The sequence below is a fragment of the Gossypium hirsutum genome, chromosome A05 (assembly GCF_007990345.1).
Source record: "Gossypium hirsutum isolate 1008001.06 chromosome A05, Gossypium_hirsutum_v2.1, whole genome shotgun sequence".
Classification (NCBI taxonomy): Eukaryota; Viridiplantae; Streptophyta; class Magnoliopsida; order Malvales; family Malvaceae; genus Gossypium; species Gossypium hirsutum.
In genome coordinates, this window is record NC_053428.1 from 23,050,054 (window position 1) to 23,070,794 (window position 20,741).

At 36.8% G+C, this 20,741-nt stretch overlaps 2 protein-coding genes across 2 annotated transcripts; one reads left to right on the plus strand and one right to left on the minus strand.

The window, feature by feature from the left end:
• The first annotated feature begins 887 nt into the window (after positions 1 to 887).
• LOC107957749 (synaptonemal complex protein 1) lies at positions 888 to 8,020 on the plus strand. The gene is made up of 19 exons (XM_016893320.2): positions 888 to 1,340; positions 1,432 to 1,481; positions 1,706 to 1,913; positions 2,003 to 2,128; positions 2,278 to 2,376; positions 2,963 to 3,639; positions 3,728 to 3,976; positions 4,062 to 4,190; positions 4,271 to 4,339; positions 4,405 to 4,515; positions 4,717 to 4,824; positions 4,918 to 5,028; positions 5,099 to 5,185; positions 5,842 to 5,931; positions 6,062 to 6,169; positions 6,288 to 6,374; positions 6,527 to 6,589; positions 7,089 to 7,189; positions 7,613 to 8,020. Exons 1-18 carry the CDS (start codon positions 1,184 to 1,186, stop codon positions 7,185 to 7,187), a joined length of 2,628 nt encoding a protein of 875 aa, XP_016748809.2. The 5' UTR covers positions 888 to 1,183; the 3' UTR covers positions 7,188 to 7,189; positions 7,613 to 8,020.
• Positions 8,021 to 9,017: 997 nt separating this feature from the next.
• Positions 9,018 to 9,716, minus strand: LOC121229490 (uncharacterized). The gene is made up of 2 exons (XM_041113991.1): positions 9,385 to 9,716; positions 9,018 to 9,307 (listed from the first exon to the last, which is right to left on the minus strand). Exons 1-2 carry the CDS (start codon positions 9,526 to 9,528, stop codon positions 9,092 to 9,094), a joined length of 360 nt encoding a protein of 119 aa, XP_040969925.1. The 5' UTR covers positions 9,529 to 9,716; the 3' UTR covers positions 9,018 to 9,091.
• Between the last annotated feature and the right edge of the window lie 11,025 nt (positions 9,717 to 20,741).

Sequence of the window (20,741 nt, forward strand, 5' to 3'; positions counted from 1 at the left end):
GAATCGCTTTTACTGATTAAAGTAATAATAGTATTAGTGAGTTCTTTTAGGAAGAAGTCTAGATTAAAGAAAGTACAAAATGGGTTGTCACAGCTCTACAATATCCATAACTTTTGATAGAAGATGTCTGGTTTACAACCAATGCTTAATGCCTTTAATGGACCAATTTAGAAGATCGTGTCTTTTACTTCTTTTCTAGAGAATGAAAGATTTAGGATGTTTTTCATCTCAATGGATAATAAAAATAAGTGAATTTTTGATAAATGACATTTCACTCACTTCAACTTTGCACAGAATAGATTTAAAGTAAATAAGAAAGATTTGTCTGATATCTGAAAGATCACCTACTCAATTATTATGCAAGTATTGAATCCCCAATATTCTATTCTAAGCTCATCCTTTTTTTAATTACAGTGTGGAAGAATTTAGTGTTTCGATCACTTGAGATATTCTAATCGAGCCTAGAATTTTGAACCTAGTGAATTTAGTTTTGTTTTTTCATCTGTCTAAGGTGATATTTCTCTCGCATTTTAATTTCTTCAAAGTTTAATTGAATTAAATATTCATGAAAAAAATATTAAAATTGTATTTCTTTAAATTTAAAAGACCTGATTATTCCATTTTTACAAAGAACTTGTAATTTTAAGCTTCCACATCAAAGGAAAATGGTAGTGATCTAGAAATGTAAACATAAATTTATTCAACATTCTGATTTACGTCTCCTTTTTCCTTTTTAGCTGTAGTTTTGCAAAATATTTCGATCAGGTTCTACTATGAAAAGAGAAAACCATGAAGTATTATTATTATTTTTAAATTTAAATTTATTTAAGTTTTATATTTATACCTAAATAAATACTTACTGATTTGATAGATACCCAGATAAACGTTTGTTTAAATATAAGATTTCCTTGGGAAGAAAGTCAACTTTGAAAAGGAAGAAAAGCTTCTAATTCTGACTTTCGAAGTAGACGCTGCAAAATGTTAGGATAGGAGACCGCAAGCAATTGGAACTCCCGCTAACTAACTTTCCTGCGTCCATATAAATACCATAGATCCTTCGCGCCTAATCCATTTTCGAATTTCTCTCAGAAAATACTCGGATTTTAAGAGGGAGAGCTGGTGAGAGCGATTGAAGCGAAATTTCCTGAGTTTCGTTGGCATATTTGATCTTCGATCTTTGAAGATGCAGAAACTCGGGTTTCCAAGCATAAAAAATTTGGATCATTTCAAATCCTTATCACGATCCGGCTTTGGAACCGCGAAAACCTTCTCATTCTCTTCTCGCCCATCTTCCGATTCAGTTTCTCTGGGAAGTTTCGCCAATTTGAAACTGACTGCAGGTTTTGATCGACAGATTTTTCTCTGATTATGCAACTTCTCAAATAATTCTAACAATTTTTATGATTCGTTCCGTGATTTTTTTCCCTGTAGAGAAACTTGTTAAAGAGCAAGCTTCTGTGAAGACCGATCTCGAACTGGCGGTACTTTCTCTCAACTGCATTACTCGTATTCTTCCTCCTTGATCTTCATTCAGCTTTGTGAAACACACGCAGATTCAAGAGTTGCTTTACTTTTTGATTGTTATTGTTCTTGCTTTTGCTAGTTCTTCAATCTATGAATCATATGGCTTGGTCTCACGAGATAATGAAGATCTGTTCATTTTCTTTTTTAATGGCTATTTTATAAATCGTTTCAACAACTGTAGAATTGTAAGCTGAAGAAATCGATGGAGCATATCCGTGTGTTAGAGGAAAAGTTGCAAAATGCTTTCAACGAGAATGCTAAACTCAAAGTAAAGCAAAAAGAAGATGAGAAGCTCTGGAAAGGTCTGGAGTCCAAATTCTCTTCAACTAAGACTCTATGTGATCAACTCACCGAAACCTTACATCATTTAGCCAGTCAGATTCAGAATGGTAAGGGCTTTTACATATATGCAATGCAATATTCTCTGAAATTTCATTTTTATGATATCTAATGGTTTATTCCCCCCCCCCCCAAATAGCTGAGAAAGATACGGAGTTTTTTGAAGTCAAAGTGTCTGAAAGTTCAAAAGCGATAGATTCACTAAATGAGCATATGGAGGGCCTTTCATTGAAGCTAAGTTCTGCTGAGGAAACTATCAGGAACCGTGAGTTACTTGTACTTTCTTCTCACAAAATCATTCTTTTTAAGATGTGATGATTGTTGAAGATTTTTTTCTTAATAAGAACAAGAGCAGCGCACACTTATCATTCTACAATGTGCTGGACATTTGGTATTTTCATATTTTCAATGCAGGTGGAAAGGAAATAGAAGAGCTCAAATTTGAGAAAGAGGAAAATGATAGGCTTTACAAGGATGAACGGTGCAAAATAGCGAACCTCATTGAGGAAAAAGGTGAGCATACTGCTTAGCTTAGTTTGTACAGAGGCTTTCTCATATTCGTTTAATGACTACTAAGTGGTTGCATCAGTTATTAGATGATTTCTCATGAATACATAGCCTGATGGATTCTAGCTTAATGTTTTGGAAGATGTTTGAAGGTTCTGGATGAATATATAGCGTAACATGCCTCGGGTTTCATTCCAGCATTACACAAATAAACTACTTTAGTCAATCTAGGAACAAATTTTAGCTAAAAAAATTAAGATAGGAAAAGGATAATAAGGGGTTATCTTATTTTAAAATTGATAATCATGCTGTAATTATCATTCAGTAAGACGCAATACTTATTATATCAGTATTTCTAATGATCCAGATTCGTGGCAAGATAGCAAAATCATTGAATAAGTTTTTTACCAATTTGACTTTAGGATTCTTGGCTTTCAGAATTCCCATATTTAGAAAAAAGAAGGCATTTCTATTTTAAGCCAGTTAAATTGACTTTAGGATGCTTGGTTGATTTTGAGGTGTGTAACTTTTAGCCATGAAAACCGTAGTGTTTGTTTCATAAAAGCACACTTCTGGAATCTTTTTCATGCAGATGCTCTTATAAAGAAATTTGAAGCAACCATAGCAGCAAATAAGCTGGCTGCAGAGAGTTTGAACTCTAAAATGGGAGAAGTTCAGCTTGAGTTAAGATCAAAAGACGATGAGATAAAATGTTTGCTAACCACTCAGGAGAATTTGGAGAAAGAAAACAGTAATCTTCTGCTGGGCAATAATGAATGTGCTAAAAAGCTATCAATATCGCTCCAGGAGATAAAACATCTTGAAGGTTTTGTCGCTGTGTTGGCTTCACAATTGGTCGAGCTGGATAAACAAAATCTGACTTTTACAGACAAGTTTGATGAACTAAATTCTCTCTACAACACTTGCTTTAAGTTAGTTCAACAGGAGAAAGACCTTGCTGCTGAGCATGCTCAAAAGAAGTATGAGCAACTCCATGATAAATTCTTGTGCATAACATCAGAAAGGGATGCACTAGAATTGGTTAACCAGAAGTTAAACAGTAAGATCATTGAACTTCAGAAAGCCCAAGAGTCTGTTATGGCACAGCTTTCAGAAGAATGCCATTTAGCTGAGAGGAGAATCCAGAAGTTGGAGTCCGAAGCAGAAAATCTGGTCTCAAAGAAGATTGAAACAGAAAATTTGGTTTCAAAACTGGAGAAGAAGATTGATACACTGTCTGAAAGTTCAAGATCATCTGAGAATAAAATGGTTTAAATATAAATTCAAATTCAAATTCAAATTTTATCTATTTGAGCTAGTCTTATTGCTAACATAAGCCTATTTGCTTGTCCTACAGCAAGATCTACTGCTGAAAATTTCAGCTCTGGAAATGGAGAATAAAGATAATACAGAGAAAATGCAAGCAGAGATATTGGGTAAAAAAGAAGAAATTGATATTTTGGAAAAGGAGAGGGAGAAACATGAGGCACAGGTAAATTCTTTGGAGAAACATGTTGGTCAACTGCAGGTCATGGTAGAGGAAAAAGAACAGCTTATCCTGCAATATAAAGAAAGAGAAAAAAAGCTGGAAGTTCAAATTTCAGAGGTTTGGGAGACAGTTATAGAATATGTAAATTTCGAACTCCCATGCAGGATCTGAAATAAATATAAGATTCTTTATGTTTCTGCAGAATCAGGCAATTCTGGCAACTGCTGAAAGTAAACTCGTGGAAGCCAGGAAGCAATATGATGTGATGCTAGAGAGTAAGCAGATAGAGTTATCTAGACATTTGAAAGAGATATCTCAGAGAAATGATCAGGTATCATTTTCTTTTCCCTTCAATGTGATATGAATCCTTGAAGATGTCAATTGGATTAATACTCAGAAGAGTCTGTTCAGGCTATTAATGACATACGGAGGAAGTACGACATGGAGAAACAGGAGATTGTTAAACTGGAAAAAGAGAAGGTTAGCTCATGGTTGTGCGTTGCAATGTGCAGAAAACAGTGGTTCTCACTTACTTAATCTTTCAGGTTGATAAAGTTGTTGGAGAAATGGAACAGAAATGTGACCAGAAGGTTGCAGAGTGCAGAGAAGAATTAAGGCAGCAGCTGTTGCGCATTCAAGAGGAAAATGCTACTTTAGTATGGCACTGGAAACTAGTGCAAACTTAAGATTGTTTGTTCTCTCTTTATGCACGTATAGGAGCTTTGCTGTTTCTACTTAATGGTTTTGTGGTGTAATGTACTGATTAACCTTGGATGTCATATTATAAATCTAAAATACATTGCCCCACATCTATGATAGTGCAGGCTATAAATTCTAATGTCATTCTTGTCTTGTAGGTCACTTGTCTTCAGCAGGAGAATGATAGAAAGGAACAAATTCTCAAAGCTGACCACCATGAGGAGCTAAAACGTGCCCAACTTCAGGCAGAAGATGAACTGAGAAAGGTATTTTCACTGTTAAGTTTTAATTTTGAAATATTCATATTAGCATCAATTATTATTATTTTTTAATTTGGTAATAGTTTAAGAAATTTCTAGAAAACAACAGCTCTTAGGAATGAACATGAAGTTCAGATGAAAGCATTGAGGTGTCAATTTGAAGATGAGTGCAAAAAGCTTCAGGAGGAGTTAAATCTCCAGAAGTCCAAAGTATGTATTTGCTTCCCCTTTTATATTAACTGGCGTTATATGTGCACTGATTTATGTTAATATGTTGTAGGAAGACAGGCAGAGAGCTCTATTACAACTGCAGTGGAAAGTGATGAGTGACAAACCAAAAGAAGAACAAGAAGTGAACTCGAGAAGGGTTGGCTTGTTTCTTTGATATATTGCTCATTCTCTCTCTCTCTCTCTCATCCTGTGCATGCAAAGAACAGGACACACCATTAACTGTCACATTAGCCGTAACTTTCATGTTGTCTAAATGTGCAGTACTGGAACCTCATTGTTCAAGGCGTTATAGCTAGGCTATGCAATTATCACTTGTACCAAAATATTTCAGTGAATAATGTCTGTCTTATGAAGATAGTTCCTAAGTTTTGGCATTGACTGGATTTGGATTCATTATGCATTGAGCATTATTGGAACTGTTGTTGTGCATGATTGACTGAATCTATGCTTTTGGAAAGGGAAGCAAAGGTGGATGAAGAGTAATGAATACTAGTAGAGTAGAAGGGCATGTAACCACTGTGGCACTGAAGACCATAGCTTAGAGTTTATGCTGAGATATTTTACTTCTAACAGACAACACATCCTAAAAGACACAGGAAAACATTCATAGTTGGCAGACATAGACATTCTACTTTTTTGTTATAAGTTAATTGGAGTCAGAAATCTTACCTTGTATGATTTGCCTTAGTAGGAATCAGATGTGGAATATTTTGATAGGCATTATTAAAATGTAATTTCATGTGGCATTCCACACATTATTTAGAATGCCATCAGTTTGATGTATCCTTGCAGGATTATTCCATTTCTTCAGTCAAGAAGAAGGATTCTGGTTTTGAGAAAAGAACTCAACATGCTCTGGTAAGGCCAGAGGAAGAAGAGAAGGTAACAAAAAGCTATAAATAATTTTAAATCTTGACTTCTAATCATATGAGTCACTGTGATTGCTTTCTATATTGTCTACTCAAATCACATAATATACGAGGCGCCTTAAACGTCTTTATATTGTTTACAGGAATCGCCATTCCCAGGTGTAACACAAACACCAGTGTCAAAATTGTTGAAGAAAGTAGAAAATACCAACACCGGAAGTGTAAGGAGCATTCCTAAGCATCATAAGAAGGTGAGATACGTCTGTTTTCTTTCCCCTTTTCCATTTGCAGTTAGGTTGGGAAGAAAAGGATGAGATGGACATTCATCATTGATATATATTTGCTTAATCTTACATTATGGCATGACAGGTAACTCACCATGAATATGAAGTTGAAACTTCCAATGGGAGAACAATTACAAAACGAAGAAAAACAAGAAGTACAGTCTTGTTTGAGGTTTGTAACTAACACCATATTGAATCCATGAAAAGTTTACTTCCTTGGTAGAAAACCGATATGTGATATATGTTGATCAATAGTGTTGTACATTTGCGTTTATGCACACATGCATGATCCATGCTGAACTTCCTTGTCTGATGTTACATCAGGATCCAAGGAAACATAAGAAGGTCCGGACACCAAAAGCTAATACCCCTGCAAGTTTTGTCAAGGTACTCAAAAGCTACAGATGGTTCCTAGATCATAGTCACATGTATACTCATATCATATGTCAAAATCTCGAAGCATGACAGCTTGAAAATGCAATTTATACTTGGCAGAAGAAAAAGGAAAATACAAAACTAGCTAAACTATCAGGGGATCACAGTTGAAATTCTTTAATACATTCTAATGGACGTGGTTAGAAATAGTAGACGAAAGTGGAAACAAATTCCAGTATATTATTGAAAGAGTATGAGTGGCACTAACGAAATAATTCCTTCCTTTGTATTAAAGAATTGTAACTGTTGATGCTAAATATTTGGAAAGTGGAAACAAATTCCAGTATATTATTGAGCGGCACTAACGAAATGCTGAGTAACCTAAAACAAGGAATGTAGGCTAACTGTTTACATTAATGACCCGTTGTATCAGCATATGTTTGACTGTTTAAATCAGTGTTTTCCCTTTCCAATATTAGAGAAACATCATTGAGATATATTCATCATCCAGGGAACCAAGGGATGTCAACCAAATGCTTCAAATATCGGTGATTTGTTTTCAGAAGGTTCTCTAAATCCTTATGCAGATGACCCGTATGCATTTGATTAAAGGTACTGCCATTTATCTATTCTAGGAATGAACTTCTAAACAAGATTCTTCTGTTTTTTTCCCTCTATTTTCTTTGGAATAGCAGGAACTAGCTACCTTTGGTCTCCATTAGGCAATTGAAATTGTTTTCATAAGATTTATGATCTCACTCAACCATACCACCCAAAATTGTCCAAGTGAAGTGACTTTTGGTTCTCAAGCATTCTGCCTCAGAAGCGAATAATTTAAAGTTCGACATGGCAGGCTTGATTGTTTGGGTGGTTTGTCCTTTTGAGCCTTTCTAGCGTCAAATTATTCAAAAGGGATGAATTCTAAACTATCACAAGATACTCTAAAGAAGAGAGCATCTTTTCAGTTTCTACCAAACTGTGGTTTTATCTAAGATATGACTGTAAATTTATCTTGCCATTGATGCTTCTTTGCAGGATAGATGTATCTGATGTTGATACCTGAAACCAGCGGTGTCTTTTTCCCATTTCAAAAGAGCTTTTTAACTTGGTTCACTGGGTGGGCAGTGGAGATGAATTGAACCATTCTTTTCTGCTTGCAAAAGGTGATATGGTCTGATTTTGTAAATTCCCATTGAGACAGTCTATCCGCTTCAATCCCGCATGTAAACAACATTAGGTAAAGGACTTATTAGGCTGTTTGGAAAAGGAACAAACTTGGAACTTTTGTGCAGTGTGATCAGACAAAGTCGTGATCAAATCAGGTGATGGGCTGATAGCTACATGGTTTTTAGCATATATGGAGCTTGCTCACTTTGAACGAACGATTAAATTCTCCCTTTTTGTTGTTTCTGCCTGGAAATACAAATTTGTGATGTCCTGATTCATTTGATTGGGAGTACGGATTTAAAAAGTTAATCAGGGACAAGATTGAAAAGCCTAAGGCTAGGAGTATCAAACTGGTGGTATAGGTGGCCCATGGTTGTCATTTAAGATCCCTTTGAGGTACCTATTGCTAAAATTTACTCTAATAAAGAAAAAAGTCAAGAAATGGAAGTTTTTCAAAATCATCTTCTACGACCCCCTCTCATTTTTATATTTCGACTCATTCTGTATGGATATGAAGTCTTAACTCCCCTGCTGCATTCATGCCGTTTATCTGGCTTATTTTGCCTCTTAATCTACTAACCCAGTTAGGCAAGCAAACCCATGTTATAAGGACTTAGCGTTTTCTCTAAAGTTCTCATGTTCAATTCACATTTGGACATAAATAAGCAGATATGATTTTTCGAGTGTATGAAAAAACTAAAAAATTAAGCATAATTGTGTCCAACATATAAACATATCCAAGAAGGCAATTTTCAGACTTCCCATGAATTCTCTCTAAATTGATTTAGTATTATGCAATTTTTGTAAGCAACAGAACTTTATAAATGGCCTTTCTTCTTTGTTTTGTTTGTGTTGGCAAGAGAGTGGCTTCAACTTCGGCCTGCTGGTCATTTCTTCCTCCTCCTAGGAAAAATCAAGCAGAAACTAGTATTGCTATGCATTGTTCTTTGTTGTCGTTGATCCTCCTAGGAAAAATCAAGCAGAAACTAGTATTGCTATGCTTTTTTCTTTGTTGTCGTTGCCTTTATTATATCAATGAACTTGAAGAAGAAACTGGAAAATTTATTGTAGCATAAAATTGAACAACAGATTAAGGCTTAGTTTGAATTGTCGATTGGGTGCGGTACGGTTTTAGCTTACTTTTTGTCTCACGCTACAGTATCGCTACAGTATCTAATCTTACTGCCATCGCTGTTTTTATACTAACCGCAGCTAAATGCACCGCCTATCTAAACTCTCCCTAATAGTGATTAATTTGTTTGGCAAATTGATCTCACGCAAACAACTGAAATTTCTCATTACTGTTCATAACATCGATCTCCAAAATGACTGAAAAATATTTGAAAGCTAGGTTGCTGAGTAACAGAAGAAAGATTCATCATCAAAGATAAAGAAATCAAGTGCTAGCTTCATAAAGAAACTGGAAATCAACATAACCAAGATGACTTGAAGAATCAGATCCACCATTCCACAGAATTTGATTTTCTTCATCTTCAATCGCTCCTTTACCAACTCCACCCTCTGGCTTTCAATCTCTCTCCTCATCTTTTCCTTTACCTGCGTCTAGTGAGGAAAATGGAAGGAAAACTGAAGGGGATTTGAACAGTGTTAAACATCAAATTCGAACAAGAAGCACGAACCTCACATTCGTCGTTGTTTGCTGCTTCGAAGACGCGATTCACTGATGATTTCAGTGAAGAAAGCAGAAGCGCAGCTTTTGCGCGGCGAACTGCGATCTGCAATTTTCGATCCTTGTCTCTTGCTTCCACTTCAGTTCTTTCCATTCCCTCTCGTTCTATCTGTAGAAAACGGAAAGCTGCTTTTGAAATTTGAACTCCGATCTTTAAATAGTCCCCTCAAAAGCGATAGCAAACCAAATCCAAATGTATGAAATTTGTTTTTCCAGCAGCTTAGACGGTTCCTTGGTGACCCGTTAGGCCCGCAGACTAGCTCAGCCCATCTCATTTCTAGAGTTTTGAATAAATTATGCGTTTATTTTATTTTATTTTATTTGTTTTTCACATAACAAATTTGATATTAGTATTATAAAATAAAGATAGGAGGTCAAATGATACTTGAAAAAAAAAAACTAAAATGTTGTGTTGCGGAAAGGATCGATTCGAGAACTCCGATATGACTACAAGTAAATTGACCGGAACGAAAAATAAAGTGAACACAAGGATTTACGTGGTTCGGCTTTAATGCCTACGTCCACGGGCAGAGGCGAAAAGAAATTTCACTATAACAAGATGAAGATTACAAGTGTTTTACACTCAAGACACAACCCGAGAACCTCACAACTCTCAACCCCTATAGAAAACCCGAAAGCTAAAATCCTAGCTTTCAAAGAACAAGCTTTGCTCTCTCTTGGTTTGGGATGATCAATATGGCTAATGAACCTCTCTATTTATAAGAGAGTTCAAGGACATAATTGTCCAAAACTTTGGCAAAGATTTGTGGTTGAAAATGGACACCAACTACCATCCACTAATCCACTACCACCAACAACCCACTACCAACAACAACAATCCACTACCAATTTTAAGCCATTTCTTAACAAATCTCCACCTTGGCTTGAAATTTACCAAGCTGAACATCATAGTGAATTCCTCGAACTGGATCACCTCTTCCAAACGCCTCTCTGGCGCTAATCAATCCCGAATACCTATCAAGTCCAAGCAATGCTTGAACTTATATGCAGGGATCACCTTAGTTAACATATCTGCAGGATTCTTCTCGGTAGCAACCTTGCTGATAACAATGTCACCTTGCGTAACATGTTCCCGAACAAAATGATATCTGACATCAATGTGTTTGGTCCGTTCATGAAACATCTGATTTTTAGTCAGATGTATGGCACTCTGGCTATCGCAAAATACAACAGTGAAATCCTGTTGTAAACCCAAACTGCTTACTAGACCTTTCATCCACAATGCTTCTTTCACTGCTTCTGCTAACGCCATATATTCCGCCTCAGTCGTAGATAAGGCTACGGTAGACTGTAACACAGCTTTCCAACTAATGGCTCCTCCAGAATAAGTGAAAACATAACCCGTCAGAGATCTTCTTTTGTCCAGATCTCCAGCATAATCAGAGTCCACATAGCCCGTGACACTGCTAGTGCAGTCACTCTGATCATATACCAAGCATAAATCTGCAGAACCTCTCAAGTACCTGAGAATCCATTTCACGGCCTGCCAGTGTTCCTTGCCAGGACAACTCATGTATCTGCTGACCACACTAACTGCATGTGAAATGTCTGGACGAGTGCAAACCATTGCATACATCACGCTTCCAACTGCACTCGAGTATGGAATGTGAGACATTTGCTGCTTTTCTTCATCAGATTGTGGTGACAACTCTGCAGAGAGTTTGAAATGTGGTGCCAACGGAGTACTCACAGTTTTCGCTTTATCCATGCCGAAGCGTTGAAGAACCTTTTCAATGTAGTTCTTCTGCGACACACGAAGCTTGCCCGCCTTGCGATCTCTGTGAATATCCATGCCCAAAATTTTCTTGGCAGCACCCAGATCCTTCATCTCGAACTCACCACTCAACTGCGACTTTAACTTGTTGATTTCCGACATGTTTTTGGAAGCAATTAACATGTCATCAACATACAGCAACAAATAAATGTGCGAACCATCTGAGAGCTTCCGATGATAGACACAAGCATCATAGTCACATCTTGTGTAACCATGCTGAATCATGAAGCTATCAAACCGCTTGTACCACTGCCTTGGGGATTGTTTCAATCCATATAAAGACTTCTTTAATAGACAGACATGGTCTTCTTTACCAGGAACTGTAAAACCCTCTGGTTGACGCATGTAGATTGTTTCCTCGAGCTCACCATGCAAGAACGCCGTTTTTACGTCAAGCTGCTCAAGTTCTAGATCAGACTTGGCCACCATGGCAAGTAATACACGAATGGAAGAATGCTTTACGACTGGGGAGAAAACTTCATTGTAGTCAATCCCCTCTTTCTGAGTGAAGCCTTTAGCAACCAATCGTGCCTTGAATCTAGTTGCTTCAACCCCTAGGATGCCTTCCTTTTTCTTGAAGACCCATTTGCAACCAACTATCTTCTGGTTACTTGGCGGCTTAACCAACTCCCAAGTATGGTTCTTGTGAAGAGATTCTATCTCCTCACTCATAGCAATTGCCCACTGTGCCGACTCATCACACGTGACAGCCTCATTATAACTGGAATGTTCTATACCAATGGACTCCGCCACACTGAGCGCGAAAGACACCAGATTAGCGTAACGCGGATTTGGTTTGATTTGTCTCTTCGTTCTTCCAGTGGCAATGCTATATGGTTTTTCTTGAGGTGACTCATCTTCATCGGAATCTTGCACCTCAACTTGATCATCCTGGACTGAAGTACCTTCCGTAGGAATTGGAGCGTCCACCTGACACTCCACCTGCTTCTCAACACCGTGATCTCCCATTCTATCTGACTCCTCCTTTTCCCGGGAATTTGTGGTGGATCGAAGCATGGATGACTCATCAAAAGTCACATCTCTGCTGATGATGAACTTGGACGAAACCGGATCAGGACACCACAACCTGTATCCTTTCACCCCTTGGCCGTATCCAAGAAATATGCATTTCTTCGCCCTCGGTTTGAGTTTTCCCTCATTTACATGAGCATACGCAGGGCAGCCAAACACTCTTAAACCAGAGTAATCAGCAGGAGAACCAGACCATACTTCCTCAGGAGTCTTCAGCTCAATAGCTGTTGACGGAGATCTGTTAACCAAATAACAAGCAGTATTAACAGCTTCAGCCCAAAATTCTTCACCGAGCCCAGCATTTGATCGCATGCAACGAGCTCGCTCCAAGAGAGTTCTATTCATGCGTTCTGCAACTCCATTTTGTTGTGGTGTTCGACGAACAGTGCGGTGTCTCACTATTCCTTCATTTTTGCAGAACTCATTGAATTCACCTGAGCAAAACTCCAAGCCATTATCCGTCCGGAATCGCTTGATCTTCTTTCCTGTTTGATTTTCGATCAAAGCTTTAAATTGCTTGAAGTTGATGAGAACCTCATACTTGCTCTTCAGAAAATACACCCAAACCTTTCTCGAGTAATCATCGATAAAGGTAAGCAGATATCTGTAACCACCTTTAGAAATTGTCGGAGAAGGCCCCCAAAGGTCAGAATGGAAGTAATCCACTGTGCCTTTTGTCTTGTGAATCCCAGTGCTGAACTTTACCCGAGTCTGCTTACCGAAGACGCAGTGCTCACAGAAATTCAACTTTCCTGTACACTGCCCAGACAATAATCCTCGTTTGCTTAGCACCGATAAGCCTCTCTCGCTCATATGCCCGAGCCGCATATGCCATAACTTCGTGGTGTCAGAATCTAGATCATCTGATGATGACACTCCCGCAACACCTGTAACCGAGGAACCATCGAGGAAGTAAAGGCCCCGCTCCAAATTACCACGTATCACAGTCAAAGCACCCGAGAATACCTTGAGAACTCCACCTTCAGCAGAGTACCGAAAGCCTTTCTTGTCCAACGTACTCAAAGAGATCAAATTTTTCTTCATTTCTGGAATGTGCCGAACATCAGTTAGGGTTCTAACAATACCGTCAAACATCTTTATACGAACTGTGCCAATCCCCATGACTTGACATGCGTGGTCATTTCCCATTAGTACTGAACCAGAATGCTTCTCGTATGTTGAGAATGCATCTTTCGAAGTACTTATATGAAATGTAGCTCCCGTATCAAGAATCCATCTCCCACCAGCGTAAGAGTCGGATACTGCAAGAACGATCTCGGCATCACTTGAAGAATCTGCATCAGCTACATTCGCACGATCATTTTGTTGCTCCTGTGATTCTGATTTCTCCTTCCTTTTCGGACAATCTACCTTCATGTGCCCGTACTTCTTACAGTAGTAGCACTGTATTCTCTTCTTGGACTGCGATCTAGGATGGCTTTTACTTGAACTTCCACCCTTTGCCTTGGATCTTCCTCGAGCAACCAAGCCTTCGCCTTCATTGTTTTCGACCACCTTACCAGTGATTTTCTTCCTCAACTCACTGGAACTTAAGGCATTTTTCACCTCCTCTAGAGTCAGGTCATCACGACCGTACATCATTGTATCAACAAAATTCTCATACGAGGGAGGCAAAGAACACAAAACAATTATTGCTTGGTCCTCATCATCGATTTTGTTATCGATATTATTCAAATCCATGATAATGGAATTGAATTTATCCAGGTGCTGGGAAACAGGTGTACCTTCCTCCATCTTCAGGGCATAGAGTCTTTGCTTGAGGTAGAGCCGGTTCGTCAATGACTTCGTCATGTACTTGCTCTCTAACCGGAGCCACAAACCGGACGCGGTTTTCTCATCCGCTACTTCTCGTAGCACTTCATCTCCTAGACATAGCAGAATAGCACTATGTGCTCTTTCTAGCATGTCATCCTTTTGCTCTTCCGAAAGCGTGCTTGGTAATTTATCTTTACCAGACAATGCTTTTAGCAATCCTTGTTGAACCAGCACTGCCCGCATCTTGATGCGCCATAAACTGAAACTATTTTTCCCGGTAAATTTCTCGACATCATACTTAGTCGATGAAACACTTGTAGCCATAATTTGGAACCTTTGAATGAATGATAATATTTTCTTCCTGATGTGAAAGATCAGACAAAGCTGCAGTCACAGGGCAATTCAGAAAATATTATCACTCCTTCAACTACGCTCTGATACCAATTTGTTGCGGAAAGGATCGATTCGAGAACTCCGATATGACTACAAGTAAATTGACCGGAACGAAAAATAAAGTGAACACAAGGATTTACGTGGTTCGGCTTTAATGCCTACATCCACGGGCAGAGGCGAAAAGAAATTTCACTATAACAAGATGAAGATTACAAGTGTTTTACACTCAAGACACAACCCGAGAACCTCACAACTCTCAACCCCTATAGAAAACCCGAAAGCTAAAATCCTAGCTTTCAAAGAACAAGCTTTGCTCTCTCTTGGTTTGGGATGATCAATATGGCTAATGAACCTCTCTATTTATAAGAGAGTTCAAGGACATAATTGTCCAAAACTTTGGCAAAGATTTGTGGTTGAAAATGGACACCAACTACCATCCACTAATCCACTACCACCAACAACCCACTACCAACAACAACAATCCACTACCAATTTTAAGCCATTTCTTAACATGTTGATATAAAATCAAATTGTTCGAAATATCAAATTCAACATTGAAATTCTTAACTTGGTGCTTTGACATTTGAACCCTAGTAGATTAAGTATAATTCATCAAACTCCTTCATTCTAAAAAATAGAAAAATGATAAAATTTCACATTTGAAGTGCATCAATCAAGTCTCCCCCGGTGAAAAGGTGAGCACCTTAATAAGATGAAAGAGTGGTAGAGTAATAGGATCTGATGAAAAGACATTGATAATTATCTAGGAGACAAAAAAGAAGGAAAGGGAGGAAAAAGATGATGGAACATCCATCATTCTTAAAATATTTATAATGTTTCAATAGTTATTTACAAGTGATTCAAAAATTATGTCATTTGGTTATTAACCAATAGCTATTAGTGATGAGTTATATCTTTTAAATTCAAAAGTTATAATGGATAGTTATATCTCTATGAAGAGATATGTGACCTCTTATAAATAGGTGGAATCTTATCTATATTGCATATCAAAACATAAAAACTTTTGTTTCTCTTTATTCTCCTTCATCTTCTATTATTCTTTAATTGTTTTACGAAGAATTATTATAAAAAGTCTTTATTGAGATTGATACTCTTGCTATACTTTGCTCGATGCTTAATGAATTGTTTCTCTTAGTGCAAAACATTGACAATCATTTGGTTTGGGCTTCATTATGTTCTCCAGGTTCATTTTTTACTCACTCTTTTGTACACTAAAATATAAATAAAAATGAATAAAACCTTAAAAAGTGACACAGAGCCTTCGTTAATTTTCTATAAATTCTTTTTTATTCCCGTACACTAATAGAAGATGGGATAAAGAGGAGGGAAACCAAAAAAAAAAAAAAACAGAGATTGAAGGGCCAGAAAGAGGTGGGGGTGGGGTTGGTTGGCCATCAAAGACGTTGTCAAGAGAGATAAAAATAGAGAGAAGTAGGAGAAAATGTTTTTTTTTAATTATAATGTATTTATATGTTAGTGTGATTGATAATTGTTTGTTTATATCTAGCTTAATATGATAATTTAGCTTCTAATTTTATTAATATTGTATTTCCTCATGTCAACATTCAAATGAAATACGGTTATTATGATGATTTGAAATGTAATATTATAATATTTGATATATATAAAAAGGTATTGATTAATTCTTAAGAAAATTAAGTTTATATGTATATTTCACTAAACATTTTAATTCTAATACGAATTTGATGGTAATTTTAATTTTTTTAATAATATTTAATATTAGTACAATGTTATTTTGTACATCAAATTTCCTTGACATGACAATCTTACATTTCCATTAGCAACAAGATTCTAAAATATAAAAGGTAATTTCAATACCAATCTTTATTTACTTAATCTTACACACTCTCCACTTAATCTTCCATTCCCTTAGTGACATTTTTGATAATTTTAACCCATTTTAATGTCTTTCAAAATTTTACTTAAAACAAAAATAAACAAAAATATTTTTTTCCTTCGAAAAAAACAATTGCCTGATTTCATTGTGATCTTATTCTTCTATGATCTAACTATAATGATTCAACTATGCTAGATAAGCGGGGTGTAGGTTCTTCATATTCATCCCATTCGTTGTGATCTTATTCTTCTATATCCAACTATAGTAATCTAACCACGCTAGGCAAGCAAGATGTACGTTCTTCATATTCATCCCATTCAATGGCTTGAATTGCTTCTAATGGAATCAACAACCAATCCATGTAGTAGATTTGTATATCGATGATATTGACTGGAATTCCAAAATTAGACCCAAAATTTTTCTCAGAAATAAGTGGTGATCCAATTAAGCTAGGCAAGCGAGGTGTAGGTTATTCATATTCATCCCATTCAGTGGCTTGAATTTTCTCCAAGGTAATCGAAAACCAATCCATCTCTTTAACTCTTTTTCTTCATCTTCATTATCAGTAATTGACTTTATTTCTGAGAAAAATTAAGAATTCATGTCCTTTGAAGAAAAAGATAAAGATATCTTTTTCTCAGAAATAAAGTCAATTACTGATAATGAAGATGAAGAAAAAGAGATGGATTGTTTTCGATTACTTTGGAGGAAATTCAAGCCACTGAATGGGATGAATATGAAGAACCTACACCTCGCTTGCCTAGCGTAATCTAAGTACCAAACTTATATGAAAATTATTCGAGTATTTTAGGGCTAAATTGAAAACTAGGCTTTTGTTTTTTAGAAAAAAAATTATAAGCTTCCATGTAAACTAATCAGTAAATAAAACAATTTAATAACCTGTTAAATATCAAAATGTTAGATTCCGGTTAGAGTAATATCAATCGAGCAGGGGAATGGTTAGAAATTGTTGTGTTTCGTTATTAGTATCACCAAAAGTCATACCTATTAAATTCCATAAAAAGTGAAAGAAACCCCTCTGCATTCCAATTTATCTTCCTTTTGCCAAAAATCCAAAGCACTAATAGCTTCTACTTCTATATTAAGATTCTTATGAGTCTGTCAGTCTCAGTATTATAATTATTTTATCAATGCTTGTGTTGGACCCTGAACTCAAAACGGATTCTCAAGATTGAGAAGCAAAGAAGGAACCGTACGGGCACTGGCAACGATGCTGGCTTCAGCTACGCCAAATAAATCTAAAGATTCCCTCTCAAATTCAAAACACGCTCCTACTCTTCAACCCTTCCCCACCACTTTCTCTCTCTTTCAGCAGGTTTGAGTTTTGCTATCAGTTTTTGGTTGACTTTTGTTGATCATTTAGAGACATTTATTATGTATAAGAAGCTGAATTTCATGTAAATGCTTCGTTCTCATAGGGTAGCTGTAGGTACATGGAATGTCTTCAAAAGTCATCCTATATACTATTTGTCAACAGTTAGTTGAGTCTTTTGACTTGAATTATGTTCACAGAATTCCATTTTGCAAGAATTTGCACCTTTTAACAAGCCTTGCTTCGCCAATGTCTGCAAAGCTTTTTCACCAGCATGTCCCAATCGCATATGCCATAATCTGGTAGCCTCTGAATCTACATCTTTTGTAGAAACTGTTGATGTTAATCCAATAACTGTACTTCCATTTAAAAACTACAAGTTATTTCTTCTTGTGCCTTTCATCACCGTCAATTGCCCAGCTACTACCTTTAGTAATCCATCTCTCAAAGTGATTGTGAGCCCTTTAGATTCTAGGGCCCCTAATGAGATGAGATTTTTCTTCAGGCTAGGTACATAGCGAGCATCTGTCAAGACTTGGATTGAGCCGTCGTGATTCTTCAATTGGACTGTACCCACTCCCATTGTCTTACAAGCACTATCATTGCCCATAAGAACAATTCCACCTTCTAGCTCTTTAAGACTAGAAAACCAGTCCTTATTAGGACACATATGGTAAGTACATCCTGAATCCAAAATCTATTCATCCGTTTGACATGCCATTGCCATGCCAACCAAGCTAAAGTCTGACTCCTCATCATGCTCCGCTACATATGCATTAGAAATAGCCTTGCCCTTTTGTAGCTTAGGATAATTCTTTTTCCAATGCCCTTTTTCACGGCAAAAGGCACATTCATCTTTGGCGAGTCTCCCTTTGGACTTTCCCCTTCTACCAGATTTGCTACTGTGTGAACGACCTCTTACTGTTAAGACTTCTGCAGTTGTATCTCTGTGATCTCTTTTATCTTTCTTTTGAGTCTCAGATCTATACAACGCACTACAGACTGCATCAAATGTGATTGTGTCCTTCCCATGAAGCAATGTGGTGGTAAGATGATCATATTCATCAGGAAGGGAATTTAACAACAATAATGCCTTGTCTTCATCTTCAAATTTCTCATCCAAATTTAGCAAGTCTGCTAAAATTTTATTGAATGAGTTCACATGGTCATTCATCGACATACCGGGTGCATACGTGAATCGATAAAGTTTCTTTTTCATATAAAGCCTATTTTCAAGACTTTTCGTTAGAAACTTTTCTTCCAGTGTATCCCATAACTTCTTCGCTGATGTCTCCCTCATGACAGAGTACTTCTGCTCTTTGGCCAAACATGTACCACACGCCTGTCTATTGATTTTGGCCCACTCCTTGTCATCCATCTTGTCAGGTTTTTCTTCAAGGGCTATATCTAGCTCTTGCTGACATAAGACATCCAGGATCTCACATTGCCACATACCAAAATTATTGGTACCGTCAAATTTCTCTACTTCAAATTTTGTATTTGTCACAGTAGTCATTGCTGATGATGATGCTGCTGCCATTTTTCTCCTCAATCCCAACTACTGTATATGTGAACAGTACCGTATACGTGAATAGTTTCGTAAACAGTCGTATTCCCCAAGTACGAATCTGGCTCTGATACCAATTGTTGTGCGGAAGCGTGTGAAAGAGTAAAATTATTGGACTAAAAAATCACACTAAGTTCAATTCCCAAGAAAGAGAGGTGGATCACGAGGATCACTTAAGTACCAAGTCTTTCCTAGCCAGAATATCCCTCTATCATAATTTAATAGCACAATAAATCACTACAATCACACTCACAAAATATGAACAATAAATAGTAAAGAACACCAGAATTTTAACGAGGTTCAGCAAATCTTGCTTACGTCCTCGGGCACTACCAAATATATTTCACTCCAAAACACAAGTGAAACTTTACAAATAGGGAGAGAGAACAATGTCTTAACTAGAGAATGGCAAATGTGGGATGATGAGAATGAGCAATGGTTGGCCTATTTATAGTTGAGGTTCAAGGGCCACCTTGCAAAGTCCCTATTCACTTAAGGACCAAAAAATTGCTATTATCCCATGCCTAAATAAATATTTGGTGCCCATAACTTTGACCTTTCCAAGGTATGGGTAGGTATGGGCAAGGTATGGGAAAGGAATGGGGTATATTCTAATAAATGTATATATTTTTCCTATTCGTAACTCACTTTCCTATGAACATCGTTATTATTAAAACGTGATGTGCATTATCTTTGCTTAATTGGCCGGGCATTTCAAAGTTGGTTAAATGATATTCTCTTAAAATCGTACGGTTCTTAATTTTATCTCATCAGCTTAAAATGGCATCATCATGGGTCTGTTAAGTAACATCATCAAGAAAAAAAAATCAACTTTGTGATACTTAGTTGAATATTGGCCAGAATTGCGGCAGGAAGGTCTTTTGGTGCACATTCATGCAGCTGAAATTTTTGTTACATGCAAACTAGTCTAGTTCAGTTGTAATTTGTTTTATTGATGTATAAAGACTAGTTAGCTGATTTGTTTATGTTTAGGTACTGATTTGGCTGAAAAATCAGTTTGTTTACTTGTACAAGTTATGTTTTGTAAATTTCAATGTTGTTAGTGGGAGTGGTTACGTATTTGGTATTGTATGTAAGTTAAAAAAGGTTTTTCACTTGACTCATTTTCGAAGGGATTGTTTTTTTTAACTACTTGTTTTGGCTTCTCATTTTTCTTTGTTCTCTGTTTTTCTTTATTTTGAATGGATTGTTTTCTGTTTAAATCGATTCTTTTCTGTTTTAAATCGATTATTTATTGTTTGAATTGATTCATCTTGATTTAAATCGATTCTCTATAGATTAATTCTATTCAAACCCCAAAATACTTTGGCATAAAGCTTACTGAAGTTACAAGTGCAGCAACGCTTATCCCATATCATTATAATGCACCAACATAATCGAGCCTTATAAAAAGGTGTTGTGATATGCCACTTATTATTGGTAGCCATGACAAGTTTGGGAACTCTTTCTTTGCTAAAATTTTCTTGGAAGATAAAAGATTGACCTTCTTAGTTTTGGTCCCTTGGCAAACT